This window comes from Ranitomeya imitator, chromosome 6 (assembly GCF_032444005.1).
Source record: "Ranitomeya imitator isolate aRanImi1 chromosome 6, aRanImi1.pri, whole genome shotgun sequence".
NCBI lineage: Eukaryota > Metazoa > Chordata > Amphibia > Anura > Dendrobatidae > Ranitomeya > Ranitomeya imitator.
The window spans coordinates 461688291-461712655 of NC_091287.1; the positions used below are offsets into that span (position 1 = coordinate 461688291).

Below are 24365 nucleotides of genomic sequence, written 5' to 3' on the forward strand. Positions count from 1 at the left end.
CAGAAGGAACAATACTGTTTTAGGTCATGAATTTAATTGGTAGTTCGGGGTTTGCTAGACAAGTCTAAGGCGATGTTCATGACGGGTTTTACACAACGTTCAGTGGCTCCGTTGGGGCTTGTGTCTGGCTCACCACAAAGCTGGATTTAGGCGCATATGTTGACGGGACAATTGACTATAATGATGCAGGCAGAGTCACAGTGTTCTATGTCGTAAATAATTTTTGGACATACACGCGTATTGCAGGTGGGCACCAAGATGTAGTAGATTACGTCTTTCTGTCATGCTCATGTAACACAGGTATATGGATGCAGTGACACAGATGCATAGAGCAAGGGTTAAACAATTATGCACTTTATCAACACAGAAATAAACTCCTCGCAGGGAGAAAACAAGGGAAATACAGTTACAGGGATGAGGGTTAAGCAAGATAACAGAATTTCAGATTAATAGTCTATCAGTTTCACTTATCGTGGCTCCACTGTCCGTTTCTCGCTCAGAGTCCGATGGCTGTCTGGCTGCTGGTTGCGGTCGCTGCTGAGTCTTCAAGCTTCTCCACTGGTGACAAATGGTTCTTCTTCTGGCAGCAGTGGGCAGTTACCGGTTTTGCCCATGGAGCCCATAGTCTATTCAACTGCCCGGAGGGCTGGGAGCCTTTCACAACAACCTCAGCTCGGCGTGATCTGCAGGCAGGAGTCTTGCACAACAACCTCCCGCTCGGCGTGATCTGCAGGCAGGAGTCTCACACAACAATCTCTCACTCACAGCGTACTCTGCAGGCAGGAGACTTGCACAACAATCTCTCGCTCACAGCATACTCTGGAGGCACGAGTCTCACACAACAATCTCTCACTCACAGCATACTCTGGAGGCAGGAGTCTCACACAACAATCTCTCACTCACAGCGTACTCTGGAGGCAGGAGTCTCACACAACAATCTCCCACTCAGCGTACTCTGCTGGCAGGAGTCTCACACAACAATCTCCCACTCAGCATACTCTGCAGGCAGGAGTCTCACACAACAATCTCCCACTCACAGCGTACTCTGCTGGCAGGAGTCTCACACAACAATCTCCCACTCAGCGTACTCTGCAGGCAGGAGTCTCACACAACAATCTCTCACTCACAGCGTACTCTGCAGGCAGGAGTCTCACACAACAATCTCCCACTCAGCGTACTCTGCAGGCAGGAGTCTCACACAACAATCTCTCACTCAGCGTACTCTGGAGGCAGGAGTCTCACACAACAATCTCCCACTCAGCGTACTCTGCAGGCAGGAGTCTCACACAACAATCTCTCACTCAGCGCACTCTGCAGGCAGGAGTCTCACACAACAATCTCTCACTCACAGCGTGCTCTGGAGGCAGGAGTCTCACACAACAATCTCTCACTCAGCATACTCTGCAGGCAGGAGTCTCACACAACAATCTCTCACTCAGCATACTCTGCAGGCAGGAGTCTCACACAACAATCTCTCACTCAGCGTACTCTGGAGGCAGGAGTTTCACACAACAATCTCTCACTCACAGCGTACTCTGGAGGCAGGAGTCTCACACAACAATCTCCCACTCAGCGTACTCTGCAGGCAGCAGTCTCACACAACAATCTCCCACTCAGCGTACTCTGCAGGCAGGAGTCTCACACAACAATCTCTCACTCAGCGCACTCTGCAGGCAGGAGTCTCACACAACAATCTCTCACTCACAGCGTGCTCTGGAGGCAGGAGTCTCACACAACAATCTCTCACTCAGCATACTCTGCAGGCAGGAGTCTCACACAACAATCTCCCACTCAGCGTACTCTGCAGGCAGCAGTCTCACACAACAATCTCCCACTCAGCGTACTCTGCAGGCAGGAGTCTCACACAACAATCTCTCACTCAGCGTACTCTGGAGGCAGGAGTCTCACACAACAATCTCTCACTCAGCGCACTCTGCAGGCTGGAGTCTCACACAACAATCTCTCACTCACAGCGTGCTCTGGAGGCAGGAGTCTCACACAACAATCTCTCACTCAGCGCACTCTGCAGGCTGGAGTCTCACACAACAATCTCTCACTCACAGCGTGCTCTGGAGGCAGGAGTCTCACACAACAATCTCCCACTCAGCGTACTCTGCAGGCAGGAGACTCACACAACAATCTCTCACTCAGCGTACTCTGCAGGCAGGAGTCTCACACAACAATCTCTCACTCAGCGTACTCTGGAGGCAGGAGTCTCACACAACAATCTCTCACTCACAGCGTGCTCTGGAGGCAGGAGTCTCACACAACAATCTCCCACTCAGCGTACTCTGCAGGCAGGAGTCTCACACAACAATCTCCCACTCACAGCGTGCTCTGGAGGCAGGAGTCTCACACAACAATCTCTCACTCAGCGTACTCTGCAGGCAGGAGTCTCACACAACAATCTCTCACTCAGCGTACTCTGGAGGCAGGAGTCTCACACAACAATCTCCCACTCACAGCGTGCTCTGGAGGCAGGAGTCTCACACAACAATCTCCCACTCAGCGTACTCTGCAGGCAGGAGTCTCACACAACAATCTCTCACTCACAGCGTACTCTGGAGGCAGGAGTCTCACACAACAATCTCCCACTCAGCGTACTCTGCTGGCAGGAGTCTCACACAACAATCTCCCACTCAGCGTACTCTGCAGGCAGGAGTCTCACACAACAATCTCCCACTCAGCATACTCTGCAGGCAGGAGTCTCACACAACAATCTCTCACTCAGCATACTCTGCAGGCAGGAGTCTCACACAACAATCTCTCACTCAGCGTACTCTGGAGGCAGGAGTCTCACACAACAATCTCTCACTCACAGCGTGCTCTGCAGACAGGAGTCTCACACAACAATCTCCCACTCAGCGTACTCTGCAGGCAGGAGTCTCACACAACAATCTCTCACTCAGCATACTCTGCAGGCAGGAGTCTCACACAACAATCTCCCACTCAGCGTACTCTGCTGGCAGGAGTCTCACACAACAATCTCCCACTCAGCGTACTCTGCAGGCAGGAGTCTCACACAACAATCTCCCACTCAGCATACTCTGCAGGCAGGAGTCTCACACAACAATCTCTCACTCAGCGTACTCTGGAGGCAGGAGTCTCACACAACAATCTCTCACTCAGCGTACTCTGGAGGCAGGAGTCTCACACAACAATCTCCCACTCAGCGTACTCTGCAGGCAGGAGTCTCACACAACAATCTCTCACTCACAGCGTGCTCTGGAGGCAGGAGTCTCACACAACAATCTCTCACTCAGCGTACTCTGGAGGCAGGAGTCTCACACAACAATCTCTCACTCAGCGCACTCTGCAGGCTGGAGTCTCACACAACAATCTCTCACTCACAGCGTGCTCTGGAGGCAGGAGTCTCACACAACAATCTCTCACTCAGCGTACTCTGGAGGCAGGAGTCTCACACAACAATCTCTCACTCACAGCGTACTCTGGAGGCAGGAGTCTCACACAACAATCTCCCACTCAGCGTACTCTGCAGGCAGCAGTCTCACACAACAATCTCCCACTCAGCGTACTCTGCAGGCAGGAGTCTCACACAACAATCTCTCACTCAGCGTACTCTGCAGGCAGGAGTCTCACACAACAATCTCCCACTCACAGCGTGCTCTGGAGGCAGGAGTCTCACACAACAATCTCTCACTCAGCGTACTCTGCAGGCAGGAGTCTCACACAACAATCTCTCACTCAGCGTACTCTGGAGGCAGGAGTCTCACACAACAATCTCTCACTCACAGCGTGCTCTGGAGGCAGGAGTCTCACACAACAATCTCCCACTCAGCGTACTCTGCAGGCAGGAGTCTCACACAACAATCTCCCACTCACAGCGTGCTCTGGAGGCAGGAGTCTCACACAACAATCTCTCACTCAGCGTACTCTGCAGGCAGGAGTCTCACACAACAATCTCTCACTCAGCGTACTCTGGAGGCAGGAGTCTCACACAACAATCTCCCACTCACAGCGTGCTCTGGAGGCAGGAGTCTCACACAACAATCTCCCACTCAGCGTACTCTGCAGGCAGGAGTCTCACACAACAATCTCTCACTCACAGCGTACTCTGGAGGCAGGAGTCTCACACAACAATCTCCCACTCAGCGTACTCTGCTGGCAGGAGTCTCACACAACAATCTCCCACTCAGCGTACTCTGCAGGCAGGAGTCTCACACAACAATCTCCCACTCAGCATACTCTGCAGGCAGGAGTCTCACACAACAATCTCTCACTCAGCATACTCTGCAGGCAGGAGTCTCACACAACAATCTCTCACTCAGCGTACTCTGGAGGCAGGAGTCTTACACAACAATCTCTCACTCACAGCGTGCTCTGCAGGCAGGAGTCTCACACAACAATCTCCCACTCAGCGTACTCTGCAGGCAGGAGTCTCACACAACAATCTCTCACTCAGCATACTCTGCAGGCAGGAGTCTCACACAACAATCTCCCACTCAGCGTACTCTGCTGGCAGGAGTCTCACACAACAATCTCCCACTCAGCGTACTCTGCAGGCAGGAGTCTCACACAACAATCTCCCACTCAGCGTACTCTGGAGGCAGGAGTCTCACACAACAATCTCTCACTCAGCGTACTCTGGAGGCAGGAGTCTCACACAACAATCTCCCACTCAGCGTACTTTGCAGGCAGCAGTCTCACACAACAATCTCCCACTCAGCATACTCTGCAGGCAGGAGTCTCACACAACAATCTCTCACTCAGCGTACTCTGCAGGCAGGAGTCTCACACAACAATCTCCCACTCACAGCGTGCTCTGGAGGCAGGAGTCTCACACAACAATCTCTCACTCAGCGTACTCTGCAGGCAGGAGTCTCACACAACAATCTCTCACTCAGCGTACTCTGGAGGCAGGAGTCTCACACAACAATCTCTCACTCACAGCGTGCTCTGGAGGCAGGAGTCTCACACAACAATCTCCCACTCAGCGTACTCTGCAGGCAGGAGTCTCACACAACAATCTCCCACTCACAGCGTGCTCTGGAGGCAGGAGTCTCACACAACAATCTCTCACTCAGCGTACTCTGCAGGCAGGAGTCTCACACAACAATCTCTCACTCAGCGTACTCTGGAGGCAGGAGTCTCACACAACAATCTCCCACTCACAGCGTGCTCTGGAGGCAGGAGTCTCACACAACAATCTCCCACTCAGCGTACTCTGCAGGCAGGAGTCTCACACAACAATCTCTCACTCACAGCGTACTCTGGAGGCAGGAGTCTCACACAACAATCTCCCACTCAGCGTACTCTGCTGGCAGGAGTCTCACACAACAATCTCCCACTCAGCGTACTCTGCAGGCAGGAGTCTCACACAACAATCTCCCACTCAGCATACTCTGCAGGCAGGAGTCTCACACAACAATCTCTCACTCAGCGTACTCTGGAGGCAGGAGTCTCACACAACAATCTCTCACTCAGCGTACTCTGGAGGCAGGAGTCTCACACAACAATCTCTCACTCACAGTGTGCTCTGCAGGCAGGAGTCTCACACAACAATCTCCCACTCAGCGCGCTCTGCTGGCAGGAGACTTGCACAACAATCTCTCGCTCACAGCATACTCTGGAGGCAGGAGTCTCACACAACAATCTCTCACTCGACGTTTTCTGCCTTGCGTGCCCGACGACGGTCCCCGGACCTTCCTGCACTTGTGCTCTTTTGCTACTGCGTGGTCTAACACTACCTGCAGCACGATGCAGGTCCGGGAACTTAACCTCTCTTCCCATGCAAAGTGACTTATACTCCTCTGGCTCACTATGCCCCCTCTCTACAGGTCAAGGGCAGCACGGTGGCTCAGTGATTAGCATTGCAGCCCTAAAGTCCTGCGTTCAAATCCCACCAAGGACAACATCTGCAAGAAGTTTGCATGGTCTCCCTATGTTTGCGTGGTTTTCTCCTGGTTCTCCAGATTCCTCCCACACTCCAAAGACATACTGATCCCATCGGGCAGCGATGATAAAGTGTGCAAAAACTGTAAAGCGCAGAGGAATATGTTGGCGCTATATAAATAAAAAGATTATTATTTATTCCTTCTCTAATCTCACATTGACTTTGTTTGCATTATTACAGTCAATTGTCTCATCAAGTACCATTTTGTGTGCTTCAGATTAAATGCCCTATATAGAGTCACCGAATGTTGGGTAAAACATGTGAAACCTCCCTAAGGTTTTTTAAATCAGCACCTCTATTGACAATGGTTGGGTCTAGTAGTGCAGCTCAGGTGAATAAATCTCAGTCAAAACACTAGATCGAGCCATAGACAAGTGTGGCATTGTTTTTGTGGAGCACTTTAGATTAAGTTTGTTTCTAACATCATCCAAACTATTTAGTGCTATATTCAGGTCTCATATTTTTTTCTTTTGGTTGTCTGCAGTAACTTTAGAAGACAAACTACTCAAGTGCACAAAAAATTAAGGGATAAAGAATATAGAAATAAAATGTATTAGACCATGCCTACTGAAATATTATAGGTCATTTAGGTACAGCACTAGCTTAATTTTCTATTAACAATAATGACATGATCAAAAGCTCAGCTTGTAATTCTCGGTTAACAAAAATACAAGTTAGCCTTAGTTATCTCAGCCCAGTCTTGTGGTCATTATCTGAACAAATGGCATATACGGTAGTTTATTTTGTATATAATTGTTAATGGAAATACATTTCACCTATTTTTTATATAGCTGTTCAAAATGAACGAGATCGAATAAGTACAAGAAAAAATGCGTTTGATGGCAGCAGTATCCCCTCCATTAACACATTGTCACAAGCTGAGGCTCTGTCTCGCCAGGTAAGAAAACATCAATTTGAATGCAATCAAAACTTACATCACATATTAAATGTCTTTTTTGCTAAAGCCTTAAAAATATACAGTACAGACCAAAAGTTTGGACACACTTTCTCATTTAAAGATTTTTCTGTATTTTCATGACTAATAAAATTGTTCATTCACACTGAAGACATCAAAACCTGCACAGTGGTTTGCAGTTTCCCATTGGTTTACATGTTTACTGTAAACGCAATGGAAACTGCTGCGGACCCGCAGCATCAAAATCGCTGCGGTTCCGCGGTAAAAACTGCAACGTGTGCACATAGCCTTATGGACTCAATAGACTGTCATATTCTTACGCTTGTCGTTACCGCCTCTCTGAGTGTGTACCACAGGGGAGTAGCTGGCCCTGGGTACTCTGGCATAACATTTGCCATTATCCCGATCGGTCAGCGGAAGGGTGAGGCTCTGTAATTGTGCACCATCTTTTTGGAATTTTGCTGGGACTGTTCATTGTGTGATCTGCCTGTTTTGTTGGTTTGTGGTTGAATAAAGCATTGCCACACTGTTTAACCCTCACTCTGTGTTGTCTGAGTAGTGTTATGCACAATCAGCTATAGTGTGAAGTCACCTACACTATTCTAACACCCTCGGGGTTAATAGTAGAGTGTAGCTTGGAGGATCTCCCAATAATAAAACATAACCTTTATTCATCGGTAACTGCAGTCTCCACCCAGCAGTTTTGGTGGACTTTAGAGACCCAATCATGGTGCAAGGAATGTCTGCCAGGCCATGAAATGCCGCACCCATCTTTGTTGTGGTCGTACAGTGATTGGCTGGGCCGCACAGCATCATCCCGAGTATAAGAGACCTGGCGCCGACCTGCTCGCCGCATTCTGTTCCTGTTTCAGGAGAGTTGGTGCCAAAATAGGGTCAGAATCATGGTTTTTAGAGGTAGTGTAGATTTGTAACTCTTACATCCACAACTCCTGAGAAACCAACAGTCCTTTCTAGGGCTAATTCGTGGGTCCTGATATTGCAGCGCTAGGCAGGCAGGGCACAGCATATCCACATCAGTGCAAGGCCTGCAGGCAATGTATGTGTGTCCATTGGTCCCACTGCATCCTTCCCACAAAACCATAACTGCCTGCTGCTGCTGCAGCTTATTTACTGTCAATATACCTTTTTTTTCCCCAAAAATTACCCCCCCAAAAAAAAAAAATATATACAGTCTGTTCTGTCAGACTGAGGCCTGTTGAAAAATTATACTTTGTATAGTTTTGGCTGTGTGATACTCAAATACTATACAGTGCTATTCAGCCTAAAAAAAATTTGAAAGGCTACAGATTTGCCAGTGCGGTATTTCTATTACAGCTGTCATATATCTCTGCTCCAAGTTTTGGCATTGGAGGCCGGTGTACTTATTTTTTGGCTGCAATAAAATTGTAGTCTACAATAAAATTGCCTTGTATTGCAAGTATTTGCCTTTTTTAAAGCCGTATCTGAACCTTAGTGTTAAAAACATGTCAAATAAAATTGCAAAATTCTCCTGTAAATAATTGTGCAAAGAGGGAACCATCATACCATTAAAAAATACGAGTGAATTTTCCTGGGCCCATCCAGTATGTGGGTTCCAAGGCCTAATGGGGTGTATATGACTGACTATGCAGCAGGGCTGGCCTTGCTGCCATTGTGTAAAACCAAGGAGTACGGGAGTACAAAATGCATATTGTGGAAAGGATTTTCATGGGCCCATCCACTCTGTGGGTTCAAAGGCTTATTGGGGTGCATATGAATTGGTAGCAGGGCAGGCCTTGAATTCAATGCAACACTTTTTCAGGAGGCCCTCCTGGACATCTTATGACAGGGGTATTGTGGTGCGTCATAATTCTTGGCAGCCCATCCACTCACAGCATAGGCGACAACAGCTTAGGAGACCCACTGTTTAATAATGGCCCTTTAAGAAGATTAATGCCGCCTGATGCACCAGTAAAAATAGGCTCTGTGACTTTAATAGTCCGTCCTTCGTAAATGAAACAAGATGGGTCTGCTTATGTGTCACACACCACATGGCCAGCTAGGGGTGTTAAATTTTACAATGACATTTCCCAGTGAATGCATTTGTAGTGGTTGAAAGCAATGTTAAAGTTGAAAAACGCTTCAAAAACGCAGTGTGTGAACTAAACCTAAGTGGGAGAGGAAATTTTCGGTCTGGGGTTAATAATTTGGCCTCACAGGCAAGTCATTAACCTGCAAAGGATGTACCTTGACATATTTCCAAGAAAAACCCGTTTTGGTTTCGTTCTCATGTGTTTTTTGTGGCACCGGGAAAAATGGCATGAATCTCAGAAAAAAATGATTAAGGCTGTGAACTAGGAGTCAGGAATGCTTCCAGGGACGATCCCCATGAGGTTCCTGTGTCATTTGAGCAGTGTTTCCATCATTTTCAGACATTTTTAGACCTTAAAAGGACCCCTGGGGGGATCGCAGTAAAAATTCTCTGGTCTCCCATAGACTTACATTGGGCTCGTTGTTCTGGCCGAGTACCCGAGTATACCAATCTGCTCGACCCGAGCAACGAGCACCCAAGCATTTTAGTGCTCACCCATCACTAGTCATCAAAGATATGTGCACACTATGTGTCGTGAAATGTCAGGTTACAAGTCACGATTACAGGCTTACACAAGCAAAAGTATAGCTAACAGCATATTCTTCTTGGTTTGCTAAAAATAGTCATCTGGGTAATAATTAAGATATGATCCAGTTTCTTCACATGGGGCATCCAGTATTATATAGTTTTATATTAGCCAAGAAATACCTACAGGGTTTATGATATTGCTTCTGTTCATTAAACACACGTTACTAAACAGACGTTTTACTATGGAACCGTCAAAGTTTTATCTTCCCTACGATATTAAGGAGATGACTTCTAAGTAAACTTTACTACAAAATGTATATTTTCCCCATATAGAACAAAAGCATAGTTTTATTAAATAAAAAACAGTAAAGAAATAGGAAATGCTACTTTATTTCCTGTAATATTATTTTTTTCAGGTATCGCCACTATCTAGGGCATTATTAAAGCTAGTCTAAAATATGCAGAACTATTAAACATCATGGTATGTTTTGTAATTAGTTCATGAAGGAGCACAATTTCACAATTTGCATACATGTTGATAAGAAATCCATAATGGCAACAGAGTTTTTCAATTATTTTGGGTGATTGCTTCTGTGGTTTTTGTTTAAAAACAGCATTGGACAAAGGTAATTTTTTATGTGAATTGTATTTTAATCTACTCTATTCATTTTCTTTTTCTTTTCAACATGGTTAGATCACTACCTCAAGTTCTGGTACAAGTACTGACATAAATACAAAGAAAATTGCTGCTGTTAGTGATATTTGTGAATCCATGAAGCAGCAACTGCTCGTCTTAGTGGAGTGGGCAAAATACATTCCAGCCTTCTGTGAGCTTCCTCTGGATGATCAGGTAAGAAGCAAAAAATGCATTCTCCTTTTTTAACCCCTTCCCGACCTGTGACACAGCGTATGCGTCATGAAAGTCGGTGCCAATCCGACCTGTGACGCATATGCTGTGTCACAGAAAGATCGCGTCCCTGCAGGCCGGGTGAAAGGGTTAACTCCCATTTCACCCGATCTGCAGGGACAGGGGGAGTGGTAGTTTAGCCCAGGGGGGGTGGCTTCACCCCCTCGTGGCTACGATCGCTCTGATTGGCTGTTGAAAGTGAAACTGCCAATCAGAGCGATTTGTAATATTTCACCTAAAAAAATGGTGAAATATTACAATCCAGCCATGGCCGATGCTGCAATATCATCGGCCATGGCTGGAAATACTAGTGTGCCCCCACCCCACCCCTCCGATCGCCCCCCCAGCCCCCCGATCTGTGGTCCGCTCCCCTCCGTCCTGTGCTCCGCTCCCCCGTCCTCCTGCCCGCTCCCCCCGTGCTCCAATCACACCCCCCCGTGCTCCAATCAAACCCCCCCGCACTCCGATCCCCCCCCGTGCTCCGAACCACCCCCCCTGCACACCGATCCACCCCCCCTGCACACCGATCCACCCGCCCGCACACCGATCACTCTCCCCCATGCTCCGATCCCTCCCCCCCCGTGCTCCGACGCCCCCCCGTGCCCTGATCTCCCCCCCCTGTGCCCTGATCTCCCCCCCTTATACTTACCGATCCTGGCGGGGTCCCGTCCGTCTTCTTCCCCGAGCGCCGCCATGTTCCAAAATGGCGGGCGCATGCGCAGTGCGCCCGCCGAATCTGCCGGCCGGCAGATTCGTTCCAATGTGAATTTTGATCACTGTGATATAATCTATCACAGTGGTCAAAATAAAAAAACAGTAAATGACCCCCCCCATTTGTCCCCCATAGATAGGGACAATAATAAAATAAAGAATTTTTTTTTTTTTCACTAAGGTTGGAGTTAGAACTAGGGTTAGGGTTAGGGGTAGGGTTAGGGGTAGGGTTAGGGTTAGGGGTAGGGTTAGGGGTAGGGTTAGGGGTAGGGTTAGGGGTAGGGTTAGGGGTAGGGTTAGGGGTAGGGTTAGGGTTAGGGGTAGGGTTAGGGGTAGGGTTAGGGGTAGGGTTAGGGGTAGGGTTAGGGTTTCGGTATGTGCACACGTATTCTGGTCCTCTGCGGATTTTTCCGCAGCGGATTTGATAAATCCGCAGTGCTAAACCGCTGCGGATTTATGGCAGATTTACCGCGGTTTTTCTGCGCATTTCACTGCGGTTTTACAACTGCGATTTTCTATTGGAGCAGTTGTAAAACCGCTGTGGAATCCGCAGAAAGAAGTGACATGCTGCGGAATGTAAACCGCTGCGTTTCCGTGCAGTTTTTCCGCAGCATGTGTACAGCGATTTTTGTTTCCCATAGGTTTACATTGAAATGTAAACTCATGGGAAACTGCTGCGGATCCGCAGCGTTTTCCGAAGCGTGTGCACATACCTTTAGAATTAGGCTATGTGCACACGGTGCGGATTTGGCTGCGGATCCGCAGCGGATTGGCCGCTGCGGATCCGCAGCAGTGTTCCATCAGGTTTACAGTACCATGTAAACCTATGGAAAACCAAATCCGCTGTGCCCATGGTGCGGAAAATACCGCACGGAAACGCTGCGTTGTATTTTCCGCAGCATGTCAATTCTTTGTGCGGATTCCGCAGCGTTTTACACCTATTCCTCAATAGGAATCCGCAGGTGAAATCCGCAGTAAATCCGCAGGTAAAACGCAGTGCCTTTTACCCGCGGATTTTTCAAAAATGGTGCGGAAAAATCTCACACGAATCCGCAACGTGGGCACATAGCCTTAGGGTTAGGGTTGGGTTGGAATTAGGGTTGTGGTTAGGGTTAGGGGTGTGTTGGGGTTAGGGTTGTGGTTAGGGGTGTGTTGCGGTTAGGGTTGTGGTTAGGGTTACGGCTACAGTTGGGATAAGGGTTAGGGGTGTGTTGGGGTTAGTGTTGGAGTTAGAATTGAGGGGTTTCCACTGTTTAGGCACATCAGGGGTCTCCAAACGCAACATGGCGCCACCATTGATTCCAGCCAATCTTTCATTCAAAAAGTCAAATGGTGCTCCTTCCCTTCCGAGCCCCGACGTGTGCCCAAACAGTGGTTTACCCCCACATATGGGGTATCAGTGTACTCAGGACAAACTGGGCAACAATTACTGGGGTCCAATTTCTCCTGTTACCCTTGAGAAAATAAAAAATTGCTTGCTAAAACATCATTTTTGAGGAAAGTAAAATGATTTTTTATTTTCACGGCTCTGCGTTGTAAACGTCTGTGAAGCACTTGGGGGTTCAAAGTGCTCACCACATATCTAGATAAGTTCCTTGGGGGGTCTAGTTTCCAAAATGGGGTCACTTGTGGGGGGTTTCTACTGTTTAGGCACACCAGGGGCTCTGCAAACGCAACGTGACGCCCGCAGACCATTCCATCAAAGTCTGCATTTCAAAAGTCACTACTTCACTTCTGAGCCCCGACGTGTGCCCAAACAGTGGTTTACCCCCACATATGGGGTATCAGCGTACTCAGGAGAAACTGGACAACAACTTTTGGGGTCCAATTTCTCCTGTAACCCTTGGGAAAATAAAAAATTCTGGGCTAAAAAATTATTTTTGAGGAAAGAAAACGTATTTATTATTTTCACTGCTCTGTGTTATAAACTTCTGTGAAGCACTTGGGGGTTCAAAGTGCTCACCTCACATCTAGATAAGTTCCTTTCGGGGTCTAGTTTCTAAAATGGGGTCACTTGTGGGGGGTTTCTACTGTTTAGCCACATCAGGGGCTCTGCAAACGCAACGTAACGCCCGCAGAGCATTCCATCAAAGTCTGCATTTCAAAATGTCACTACTTGACTTCCGAGCCCCGACATGTGCCCAAACTGTGGTTTACCCCCACATATGGGGTATCAGCGTACTCAGGAGAAACTGTACAACAACTTTTGGGGTCAAATTTCTCCTTTTACCCTTGGGAAAATAATAAATTGCAGGCTAAAAAATCATTTTAGAGAAAATAAAATTTTTATTTTATTTTCATGGCTCTGCGTTATAAACTTCTGTGAAGCACTTGGAAGTTCAAAGTCCTCACCACACATCTAGATTAGTTCCTTTAGGGGTCTAGTTTCCAAAATGGGGTCATATGTGGGGGATCTCCAATGTTTAGGCACACAGGGGCTCTCCAAACGTGACATGGTGTCCGCTAATGATTGGAGCTAATTTTCCATTTAAAAAGCCAATTGGCGTGCCTTCCCTTCCGAGCCCTGCCGTGCGCCCAAACAGTGGTTTACCCCCACATATGGGGTATCAGCGTACTCAGGACAAACTGGACAACAACATTTGCGGTCCAATTTCTCCTATTACCCTTGGCAAAATAGGAAATTCCAGGCTAAAAATCATTTTTGAGGAAAGAAAAATTATTTTTTATTTTCATGGCTCTGCATTATAAACTTCTGTGAAGCACCTGGGGGTTTAAAGTGCTCAATATGCATCTAGATAAGTTCCTTGGGGGGTCTAGTTTCCAAAATGGGGTCACTTGTGGGGGAGCTCCAATGCATAGGCACACAGGGGCTCTCTAAACGCGACATGGTGTCCGCTAACAATTGGAGCTAATTTTCCATTCAAAAAGTCAAATGGCGCGCCTTCCCTTCCGAGCCCTGCCGTGTGCCCAAACAGTGGTTTACCCCCACATATGAGGTATCGGCGTACTCGGGAGAAATTGCCCAACAAATTTTAGGATTCATTTTATCCTATTGCCCATGTGAAAATGAAAAACTGAGGCGAAAAGAATTTTTTTGTGAAAAAAAAAGTACTTTTTCATTTTTACAGATCAATTTGTGAAGCACCTGAGGGTTTAAAGTGCTCAATATGCATCTAGATAAGTTCCTTGGGGGGTCTAGTTTCCAAAATGGGGTCATTTGTGGGGGAGCTCCAATGTTTAGGCACACGGGGGCTCTCCAAACACGACATGGTGTCCGCTAACGATGGAGATAATTTTTCATTCAAAAAGTCAAATGGCGCTCCTTCCCTTCCGAACCTTACCATGTGCCCAAACAGTGGTTTACCCCCACATGTGAGGTATCGGCGTACTCATGAGAAATTGCCCAACAAATTTTAGGATCCATTTTATCCTGTTACCCATGTGAAAATGAAAAAAATTGAGGCTAAAAGAATTTTTTTGTGAAAAAAAAGTACTTTTTCATTTTTACGGATCAATTTGTGAAGCCCCCGGGGGTTCAAAGTTCTCACTATGCATCTAGATAAGTTCCTTGGGGCGTCTAGTTTCCAAAATGGGGTCACGTGTGGGGGAGCTCCAATTTTTAGGCACACGGGGGCTCTCCAAACGTGACATGGTGTCCGCTAAAGAGTGGAGCCAATTTTTCATTCAAAAAGTCAAATGGCGCTCCTTCCCTTCCAAGCCCTGCCGTGCGCCCAAACAGTGGTTTACCACCACATATGAGGTATCAGCGTACTCAGGACAAATTGGACAACAACTTTCGTGGTTCAGTTTCTCCTTGTACCATTGGGAAAATAAAAAAAATGTTGCTAAAAGATAATTTTTGTGACTAAAAAGTTAAATGTTCATTTTTTCCTTCCATGTTGCTTCTGCTGCTGTGAAGCACCTGAAGGGTTAAAAAACTTCTTGAATGTGGTTTTGTGCACCTTGAGGGGTGCATTTTTTAGAATGGTGTCACTTTTGGGTATTTTCAGCCATATAGACCCCTCAAACTGACTTCAAATGTGAGGTGGTCCCTAAAAAAAATGGTTTTGTAAATTTCGTTGTAAAAATGAGAAATCGCTGGTCAAATTTTAACTCTTATAACTTCCTAGCAAAAAAAAATTTTGTTTCCAAAATTGTGCTGGTGTAAAGTAGACATGTGGGAAATGTTATTTATTAACTATTTTGTGTCACATAACTCTCTGGTTTAACAGAATAAAAATTCAAAATGTGAAAATTGCGAAATTTTCAAAATTTTCGCCAAATTTCCGTTTTTATCACAAATAAACGCAGAATTTATTGACCTAAATTTACCACTAACATGAAGCCCAATATGTCACGAAAAAACAATCTCAGAACCGCTAGGATCCGTTGAAGCGTTCCTGAGTTATTACCTCATAAAGGGACACTGGTCAGAATTGCAAAAAACGGCCAGGTCATTAAGGTCAAAATAGGCTGGGTCATGAAGGGGTTAATTGGTTTTATTTGTGCAATTTGATTTTTAACCTCTTTGTTCACTCAATAAAAAATGTGTTTTAATTGGTGGTGTTACTCCAATTTTCTATAGGGTTTATATACGGTGTTTATATATACAGTATATACAGTTATATGAAAAAGTTTGAGCACCCCTAATAATCTTAAGCTTAATGTTTTATAAAAATTGTTTTTTTTTTTGCAGCAGCTATTTCAGTTTCATATATCTAATAACTGTTGGACACAGTAATGTTTTTGCCTTGAAATGAGGTTTATTGTACTAACAGAAAATGTGCAATCTGCAGTCAAACAAAATTTGTCAATCAGTGTTGCTTCCTAAGTGGACAGTTTGATTTCACAGAAGTTTGATTTACTTGGAGTTATATTCTGTTGTTTAAGTGTTCCCTTTATTTTTTGAGCAGTGTATATATATATATATATATATATATATATATATATATATATATATATATTAATATATATACAGTTGTACTCAAAAGTTTACATACCCTGGCAGAATTTTTGCTTTCTTGGCCTTTTTTCAGACAATATGAATAGTGATGCACTTTCACAAGCCCCTGTTTGTGTGTATACAGATAGGTAGATAGACTGATAGATATGCATGTTAATGATGAAAACTGTGACGTACAGTCTTTCATTCACAAATTAACTTTTTTGTTTACTTTTAAAGGTTGCTTTATTAAGAGCACATGCTGGTGAACATCTTTTGCTTGGCATAACAAAACGCTCAATGGTTTTCAAAGATATCTTACTTTTAGGTAAATATTTGTTTGCTTGTTTTCCTTGAGGTAAATGCTTTATTAATTTGTTAAAATTATTATGTATTATTCATAATGTTAAAGAAATGTTACATTCTGTTTAAGGAAACAACTATGTAATCCATCGAAATTGCACTGAAATGGAGATAAGCCGAGTGGCCAATAGAATTTTGGATGAACTTATTCAGCCATTCCAGGATATTCAAATCGATGATAATGAATATGCCTGCTTAAAAGCAATTGTATTTTTTGATCCAGGTAAGTTATTGGAAATCATTGTGTACGTCAAACAAATAAATATTATTTACAAAAACAATCCTTTGAACAAAATAAATGTAAACTTTTGGTCTCCTTTGCACGTCTGTATATTATTATTATTATTATTATTTATATAGCACAATTATTTCCATGGTGCTGTACATGAGAGTGGTACCGGAAAAAACAGTACTGGTGTTATCAGTTTTTTGTGTCAGTATGCCATCAGTGTTTTTCCGGTATGGTTAAGAAAAAGAAATGACAAAGTTTCTCCTATACTTTTCAATGTTAAACACATACAGCACATGGATGGCACACAAATGCATCAATGTGCTGTATATGTTGTACATCGACCCGTAGACTTGTTTTTGCCCCTTGCCTTCCGAGCTGCCAGTAAAAAGTGGCCATTTTTCATTTTGGTTTACACAGATGCATGGTCCATGTAAGAACAGGTACATGTGAGCAACATCATAGGTTATAATGGGTACGTGTGGCATCCAGGAAAAAAACTAATGTCACACGTACTGCAAACATTAACATGTGAAGAGGGTCTTTGACAAAAAATCTTGGACATGAATTCAATCAACTTTTCTACTGTGCAGTAATTTTTGGAATGGTTTTCTTACTGAGTGTCATGCCGGCGTCTAGCGTTACCCTGTGATTAGTTGTCATGGAGAGTTGACAGAGGGAAAGGTAGCTGCAGTCATATATAATGACATACAGACATACACAGTGAAATTGGCATAAATCATTTAACAGTCCTTTTAGGTAGAGATGGTAGAATTTTTTGACATTTTGAATTCCAGATTAAATTATTTTTGAAAAAAATTTTGATTTACAGTAAATTGATTCGCTGTGAATCACAATACTGCAAAGCCTCCAATTGCCCTGAAAAGATGGTTGTAACATTCTGAGGTCTCCTCAGACTGTATGCAACTCTTCATGATACAGGAAAGATATATATCTTGGTACCGTGTTAGCCAGTAGACAGAAAAATATTTAGAATTGAGAGTCCTCAGTGGTTGATACCTTTTAATGGCTAACTGAAAAGATGGTAACAAATTGCAAGCTTTTGGAGACTACACAGGTCTCTTCATCAGGCAAATACTAAATGAAATTCTGAAGAATCACAAATATGTGATTCTTCAGAATTTGCTTTAGTCTTTGCCTGATGAAGAGACCTGTGTAGTCTCGAAAGCTGTTGCAATTTTAGACATCTACGTTCCTATCTTTTTGTGCATAGTTAATTCGCTTGGCTTTCCTTCCATGTCAAGGATATTGCTTTTTGGCCTCAATTTATCCATGAAGAGCCAGATTTCTCCAAACAGTAGATGGATGTAGTTGCATTTCACTACTTGCTGCCAGTTCTGAGCTGATGGCACTGCTAAACATCTTCCGGTTTCAAAGAGGAGCGCAATGTGTCTTTCATTTGCTGCCCAAGTTTTTTTGGCTGACTACTTTGTCTATGGCCTTGAACGTTGCCGATTTCTCAGTGATTTCTGAAAAGAGCTTGAATGACACATCTTGAGACCCCAGTTGGCTTTGATTTCTTTGCATGATAGAAAGCTTGCTGATGCAGTATATCTACCTTTTGCCTTGAAACTGTGCTCAGCCATTCCTTGCTGTATGACCTGTGACATCACACCATCTTCTTAAACCTCCATTTTATAGAGGAGTTTGGCTGTGCCCCTCCTAAATGTAAGCCTCCTACATAGTTGTTCCTGCTTTGATTAATGACTCTATTTCAAACTACATTTGAAAATGATGATCATTGTCACCTGTTTGGTACAACTGGTTACTGCTTCACGTGTCTATAATCTTACAAATTCCTTGACGTTGTTCAAGTGTACATAGAAAAACTTATTCTGTCTTGAAGAAAAAGAGCCGCCACACCAAATATTGATTTTATTTAGATTTCTCTTATGTTCATTCATTTTGCTTTTTGGGAATTGATAAACTATTTTCTATCTTTTTAAAATCATTCTTACCTCACATTTTTTCCACAACCTTTTTGCACTGTATTATATTTGCATGATATATTTTTAACAAAATTGAATGTTGATTATTAATGCCAACTTCCTCGTCTTTTGTCCATCAGCACCCAATTGAAATGAATCTCCTCAGATATGCACGTGTGTGGTCTTTTTCTTCATCATGAGTGCATCACAGCCACGTCTCACAGCTTTTGCTTAGTTGTATTTTCGACTAAAACTAAATTTGAAGTTTATCATATTATGTTTTTGATTTACAGATGCTAAAGGACTCAGCAACCCAATGAAGATTAAAAATATGCGCTACCAAGTACAGATTAGCTTAGAAGACTACATTAACGATAGACAATATGATTCTAGAGGACGATTTGGGGAGCTCCTGTTACTATTGCCTACTCTTCAAAGTATAACCTGGCAAATGATTGAACAAATTCAATTTGTAAAATTATTTGGAATGGTTAAGATTGACAGTCTCCTCCAGGAGATGTTATTAGGAGGTGAATGCTTTTGATATTTTGTTATTATTTATTTTTAAGCATTTAGGTTTTAAGGTCAATGGTTTAGATAGTGTTAGGATGCATTGTTTATATACATAATTGAGAATTTACATATCTGAATGCATTGAAGGTGATGTACATGATTTCTTTCACTAGATGTTATGGAAATCTGTCAGCTGTTTTTTTGCTATGTAAACAGCAGCATGAGGTTGGGGCAGAGACGCTGATTCTAGCAATTAGAGATGAGCGAACCCAAATAGTAACGTTCGGCAGCCGTACCGGACACCTACTGTTAGGGCACGAACACCAAACATGGACTTCAACAGGATGTCAGTGTTACTGTTCGGGTTTGGCTGCCTGAACACCGGGTGTTTGTAATAACAGCGTGGCAAACACCACTCCTGATCGGCAGTGAAATCATCACCGCCGGTCAGAGAGCCGTGGTTCTCACACTGTCAAAAGACAGTGTGAGTGCTCAGCTATGACGGGAGGTATAAAGTTTACCTACGGTCACTGGTGTCAGCTGATGGGACTACTGCTCCCATCAACCAACGCCTGCTGCCACTAATAACAGTGAGAGCAGGAGCCACTGTTGGGAGTATTCGTCAGCCTGCTCCTCTGCTATAAATAAATAATTTTAAAAAAATGGCCTCGTTCCCCCGTATTTTTGATAACCAGCCAGGCAAAACTCACAGCTGGGGGCTGCAACCCTCAGCTGTCAGCGAAGCTGGTTATCAAGAATAGAGGGGTCCCATGTCGTATTTATTAATTATTTAAATAAATAATTTTAAAAAACGGGTTAGGGTCCACCCATTTTTGACAACCAGCCTTGCTAAAGCAGACAGCTGAAGGCTGGTATTCTCAGGCAGGTAAGGGGCTATGGATCTTTCCCCAGCCTAAAAATAGCAGCCCACAGCTACCCAAAAATTCACATCTATTAGATGCACCAATTCTGGTGCTTTGCCTGGCTCTTCCGACTTGCACTGTAGCGGTGGTAAGTGGTGTTTATATTTGTGGGGTTGATGTCACCTTTTTATTGTCCAGTGACATCAAGCCTACGGATTAGTAATTGAGAGGCATCTATAAGACGCCTCTCGATTGCTAATGCTATAGTTATATGGTAAATAAAGACACAGCAAAAAAAAATAGTCTTTCATTTAAAATAAAACAAAACACTTTTACTTTTTTATTTAAAAATAACAAACACAGTTATACTCACCTAACGCCTAATTGCACTGAAGCCCTCATATTCTGTAATAAAACAAAAATAATAACAATATCCCTCACCTATTCATCGTTCTTTCCCTTGCCATAATCCATGTCTGGGGATAAACAGTTTTCAACCTGGATGGTGCCAAGGTGTGACTGTCCAGAACCACTAAGCAATGAGCTGCTGTGACACAGCATCAGTGATCGGCGGTGACATTATCGAGGTTACCTCCGGTTACTGAGATTGCATTCTCAGCTGGGCTGAATTGCAGTGACCTCGGTGAGAATAAAATACAATAATGGGTGATCAAAACAATATAGTATCATTAAAAATGTAAGCTCGGCAAGCAAATAATGAACCCTCACCCAGCCCCAGATCACAAAAAAATGGAGACGCTGCGGGTTTAGGAAAATGTCGCCTTTTTTTTACAAACCTTGGATTTTTTGGTTGATCACTTAAATAAAAAATAACCTATACATATTTGCTATCTGTGAACTCGTAATGACCAGGAGAATCATACTGGCTGGTCAATTTTAGCATTTAGTGAACACGGTCGAAAAAAACAAATGTTGAATTGCACTCTTTTTGCACTTTGCATTTTTTTTCCAGTTTTTCAGTAAGTTATATGGTAAAATCAATTATTTATTTTAAAAGTACAACTCAACTCGCAAAAAACAAGCCTTCACATGGCCATATTTACAGAAAAATTAAAAAGTTATGGCTCTGGGAACAATTGGAGAATAAAATGAAAATGCAAAAACAGAAAATCCTAAGGTCGTGAATGGGTTTAATACTCTTTGTAGATGACCATTAAAATAAACTGTCATGTCTATTTCAGTACATATCCAAAACGATACAGAATCCAGTGAAGTCTATTATATTTCACATCACCTGAAACAAATAAACTCTCATGTGAGGAGTGAGAGCTGATGTTTAGGGTATGTGCACACATAGAATGGTTCACTGTGGATTTTTCCGCAGCGGATTTGATAAATCCGCAGGGGAAAACCGCTGCGGTTTTTACTGCGGATTTATCGCGTTTTCTACTGTGGATTCCACTGCGGTTTTACATCTGCAGTTTTCTATTAAAGCAGATGTAAAAACGCTGCGGATTCCGCACAAAGAATTGACATGCTGTGGAAAATAAAACGCTGCATGTCCGCGTGTTTTTTCCGCAGCATGGGCACAGCGTTTTTGGTTTCCCATAGGTTTACATTCTACTGTAAACTCATGGGAAACCATGCAATGCGGATCCGCAACAAAATCCTCATCATGTGCACATAGCCTTAGACCTCAATGGAGGTTCCTGCTTTACTGAACTCCATTAACTTATGTAAAATTGTAATCACTGTTAGATAAAACCAAGAAAAGTGTTGTCTCGTTCAATGTCTCTGTGCTCTGCGGGAGATTAGTGATCTTTCTAGAGCTACCTATTAAATGTAGATATTCTGTAAGTCAATGTCTGACCCTTTAGAAAGCTTTGCAATGTGACTACAGATATTAGCAAAGCCAAACACCATCTGCAGACACCTGTTTCTGGGAATGTGCCCCTCATCAGTAACGAGCAAGATTGGCTGGCTGAATGGCCTACTTTTGGGAGACAGTTTTCTGAACTTTCGAAGAAAGCTAATGTGCATGTTCTTTTCAATGAAGTATTGCTAATAAGTCTCCATGCTCTTGGACTACATGCTTTTGGTCTGAACCCGTCTTATGGTAATGGCCTTGCTTAATACAATTGGATAGAGTGAGCGATGCCCATTAGTTGGGTTCTGTCCAGGAGAATGCATATCATATTTTTGACCGCCATTCCTGACACAGACACCGGTGAATTCTCACAGCGCAAATCACCAGTGTCTGCGCCAGGAATGGCAAACGAGTATGCAAAATACATACTCCTGGACAGAATCTCAGCGCATGCACTGGGAGGATTCACAAAGAGTGACTTTAGACTTTTCATGTTGGATTAGACTAGCTCTTTAATGCGCGCTAATACCAAACAGAAATAAATGAAATATTATAGAAAATAATTTCAATAAAATTACAACAGAAAATACTTATTTTTCTTTTTTATGTTTTGTTATAGGTGCTTCAGCTGAGTCTAATCACATGCATCATCTTACACATCCCCATATATCTCAAGATCCTTTACTGGGGCAAACCTTGCTTGTAAGTTCCATGTCTGCATCTCTACACACAGAACAGATCAGTAAGTATTTTAGTTAAATATATCCAATTTAAAGTTTAGTGTCCAGCAATAATACTAAAAATGTATAACTTATGATGTATCAACATTAGTTTTCCAGTAACATTTGTGTCCCTTGTTACCTCTTCACCTGCCTCAACATATCAAGAGTAGAACAGTATGAGATTATCTGCCTTGAAAAAAATCTGATGGGAGTTGGTGTCTGATGCTGAATATGTGCTTTTACAGCTCTGGCAAAAATTAAGAGACCACCTCATCAAAACCCTGTCATGGGCAGCCCAATCTCCAGACCTGAACCCCATTGAAAACCTCTGTAATGTAATCAAGAGGATGATGGATAGTCACAAGCCATCAAACAAGGAAGAACTGCTTACATTTTTGCCGCAGAAGCAGTGTGAAAGACTGGTGGAAAGCATGCCAAGACGCATGAAAGCTGTGATTAAAAATCATGGTTATTCCACAAAATATTGATTTCTGAACTCTTCCTGAGTTAAAACATTAGAATGGTTGTTTCTAGGGTTGAGCGAAACGGGTCGGCAATTTTCAGAAGTCGCCGACTTTTGGCAAAGTCGGGTTTCATGAAACCCGACCCGACCCCTGTGTGGGGTCGGCCATGAAATCGGCGATCTTCTGAATCTGGAATCGGAATTCCGATACCGATTCCCGATATGTTTAAGATATCGGGAATTGGTATCGGAATTCAGATTTAAGTGTAAAATAAAGAATTAAAATAAAAAATATCGCCATACTTACCCTCTGACGCGCCCTGGTACTAACCGGGAACCTTCCTTCCTTAGAATCAGCCTTCCAGGACCTTGCGGTGACGTCGCGGCTTGTGATTTGTCGTGCGGCCGCCCATGTGACCGCTCGCGCGACCAATCACAAGCCGCAACGTCACCGCGACGTCACCGAAGGTCCTGGAAGGGCTGATTCTTAGGAAGGAAGGCTGCCGGAAAGAAGCAGGGCGCGTCCGAGGGTGAGTATATACCTAATAGGAATATACTCACCCTCGGACGTGCCCTACTTCTTTCCGGCACCCTTCCTTCCTAATAATCAGCCCTTCCAGGACCTTCGGTGACGTCGCGGTGACGTCGCGGCTTGTGATTGGCCGCACGACCAATCACAAGCTGCGTCGTCACCGCGACATCACCGCAAGGTCCTGGAATGCTGATTCTAAGGAAGGAAGGTTCCCGGTTAGTACCAGGGCGCGTCAGAGGGTAAGTATGGCGATATTTTTTATTTTAATTCTTTATTTTACACTTAAATATGGATCCCAAGGCCTGAAGGAGAGTTTCCGCTCCTTCAGACCCTGGGAACCATTGGAAACCCAATGCACTGCATTGGGTTTCGAGTTTCGGCCGACCCCAACCCCGACTTTTTTATAGGATCAGCCGATTTCACTCGACCCGACTTTTGAAAAAGTCGGGTTTCGTGAAACCCGACCCGATCCTATAAAAGTAAAGGTCGCTCAACCCTAGTTGTTTCTAAATGATTTTGAACATGTTTTCTTTGCTTTATTTGAGGTCTGAAAGCACTGTTTGTTTGTTTCTTGTAATTGTAACCATTTCTCCTTTAGAGAAAAAAACTACAAAATTTATTGCTTGGAAATTCGGAGACATGTTGTCAGAAGTTTATAGAATAAATGAACAATTTACATTTAACTCAAAAATATACCTATAAAGAGAAAAATCAGACACACTGAACATTTTGCAGTGGTCTCTTAATTTTTGCCGGAGCTGTATATGGTGTTTCAATGTGTATGAAGTGAATTACACCCTTTAGATGATTTTGCTAGCATTTCACAATCATAGGAAATTGGAGTTCTCAATTAAATTTGAGGAAAGGTAATGTTAGACACATCTGTACCTACTGCAGGAGCAGATGCTACAACTGATACAGGGAATGTCAGAGCAAATCTTTTGTTGGATAAG

General features: G+C 43.8%; 1 protein-coding gene across 3 annotated transcripts in view; it reads left to right on the plus strand.

Annotated features, from left to right (window-relative positions):
• Nucleotides 1-24365, plus strand: part of HNF4G (hepatocyte nuclear factor 4 gamma) — a 264222-nt gene that overhangs the window by 223334 nt on the left and 16523 nt on the right. For all 3 annotated transcript variants that reach the window (XM_069731504.1, XM_069731502.1, XM_069731503.1), the window contains exons 4-9: nt 6706-6812; nt 10124-10279; nt 16191-16278; nt 16384-16536; nt 18785-19021; nt 22315-22437. In XM_069731504.1, coding sequence (XP_069587605.1) covers nt 6706-6812; nt 10124-10279; nt 16191-16278; nt 16384-16536; nt 18785-19021; nt 22315-22437 — 864 coding nt within the window. The remainder of the gene's footprint in view (nt 1-6705; nt 6813-10123; nt 10280-16190; nt 16279-16383; nt 16537-18784; nt 19022-22314; nt 22438-24365) is intronic.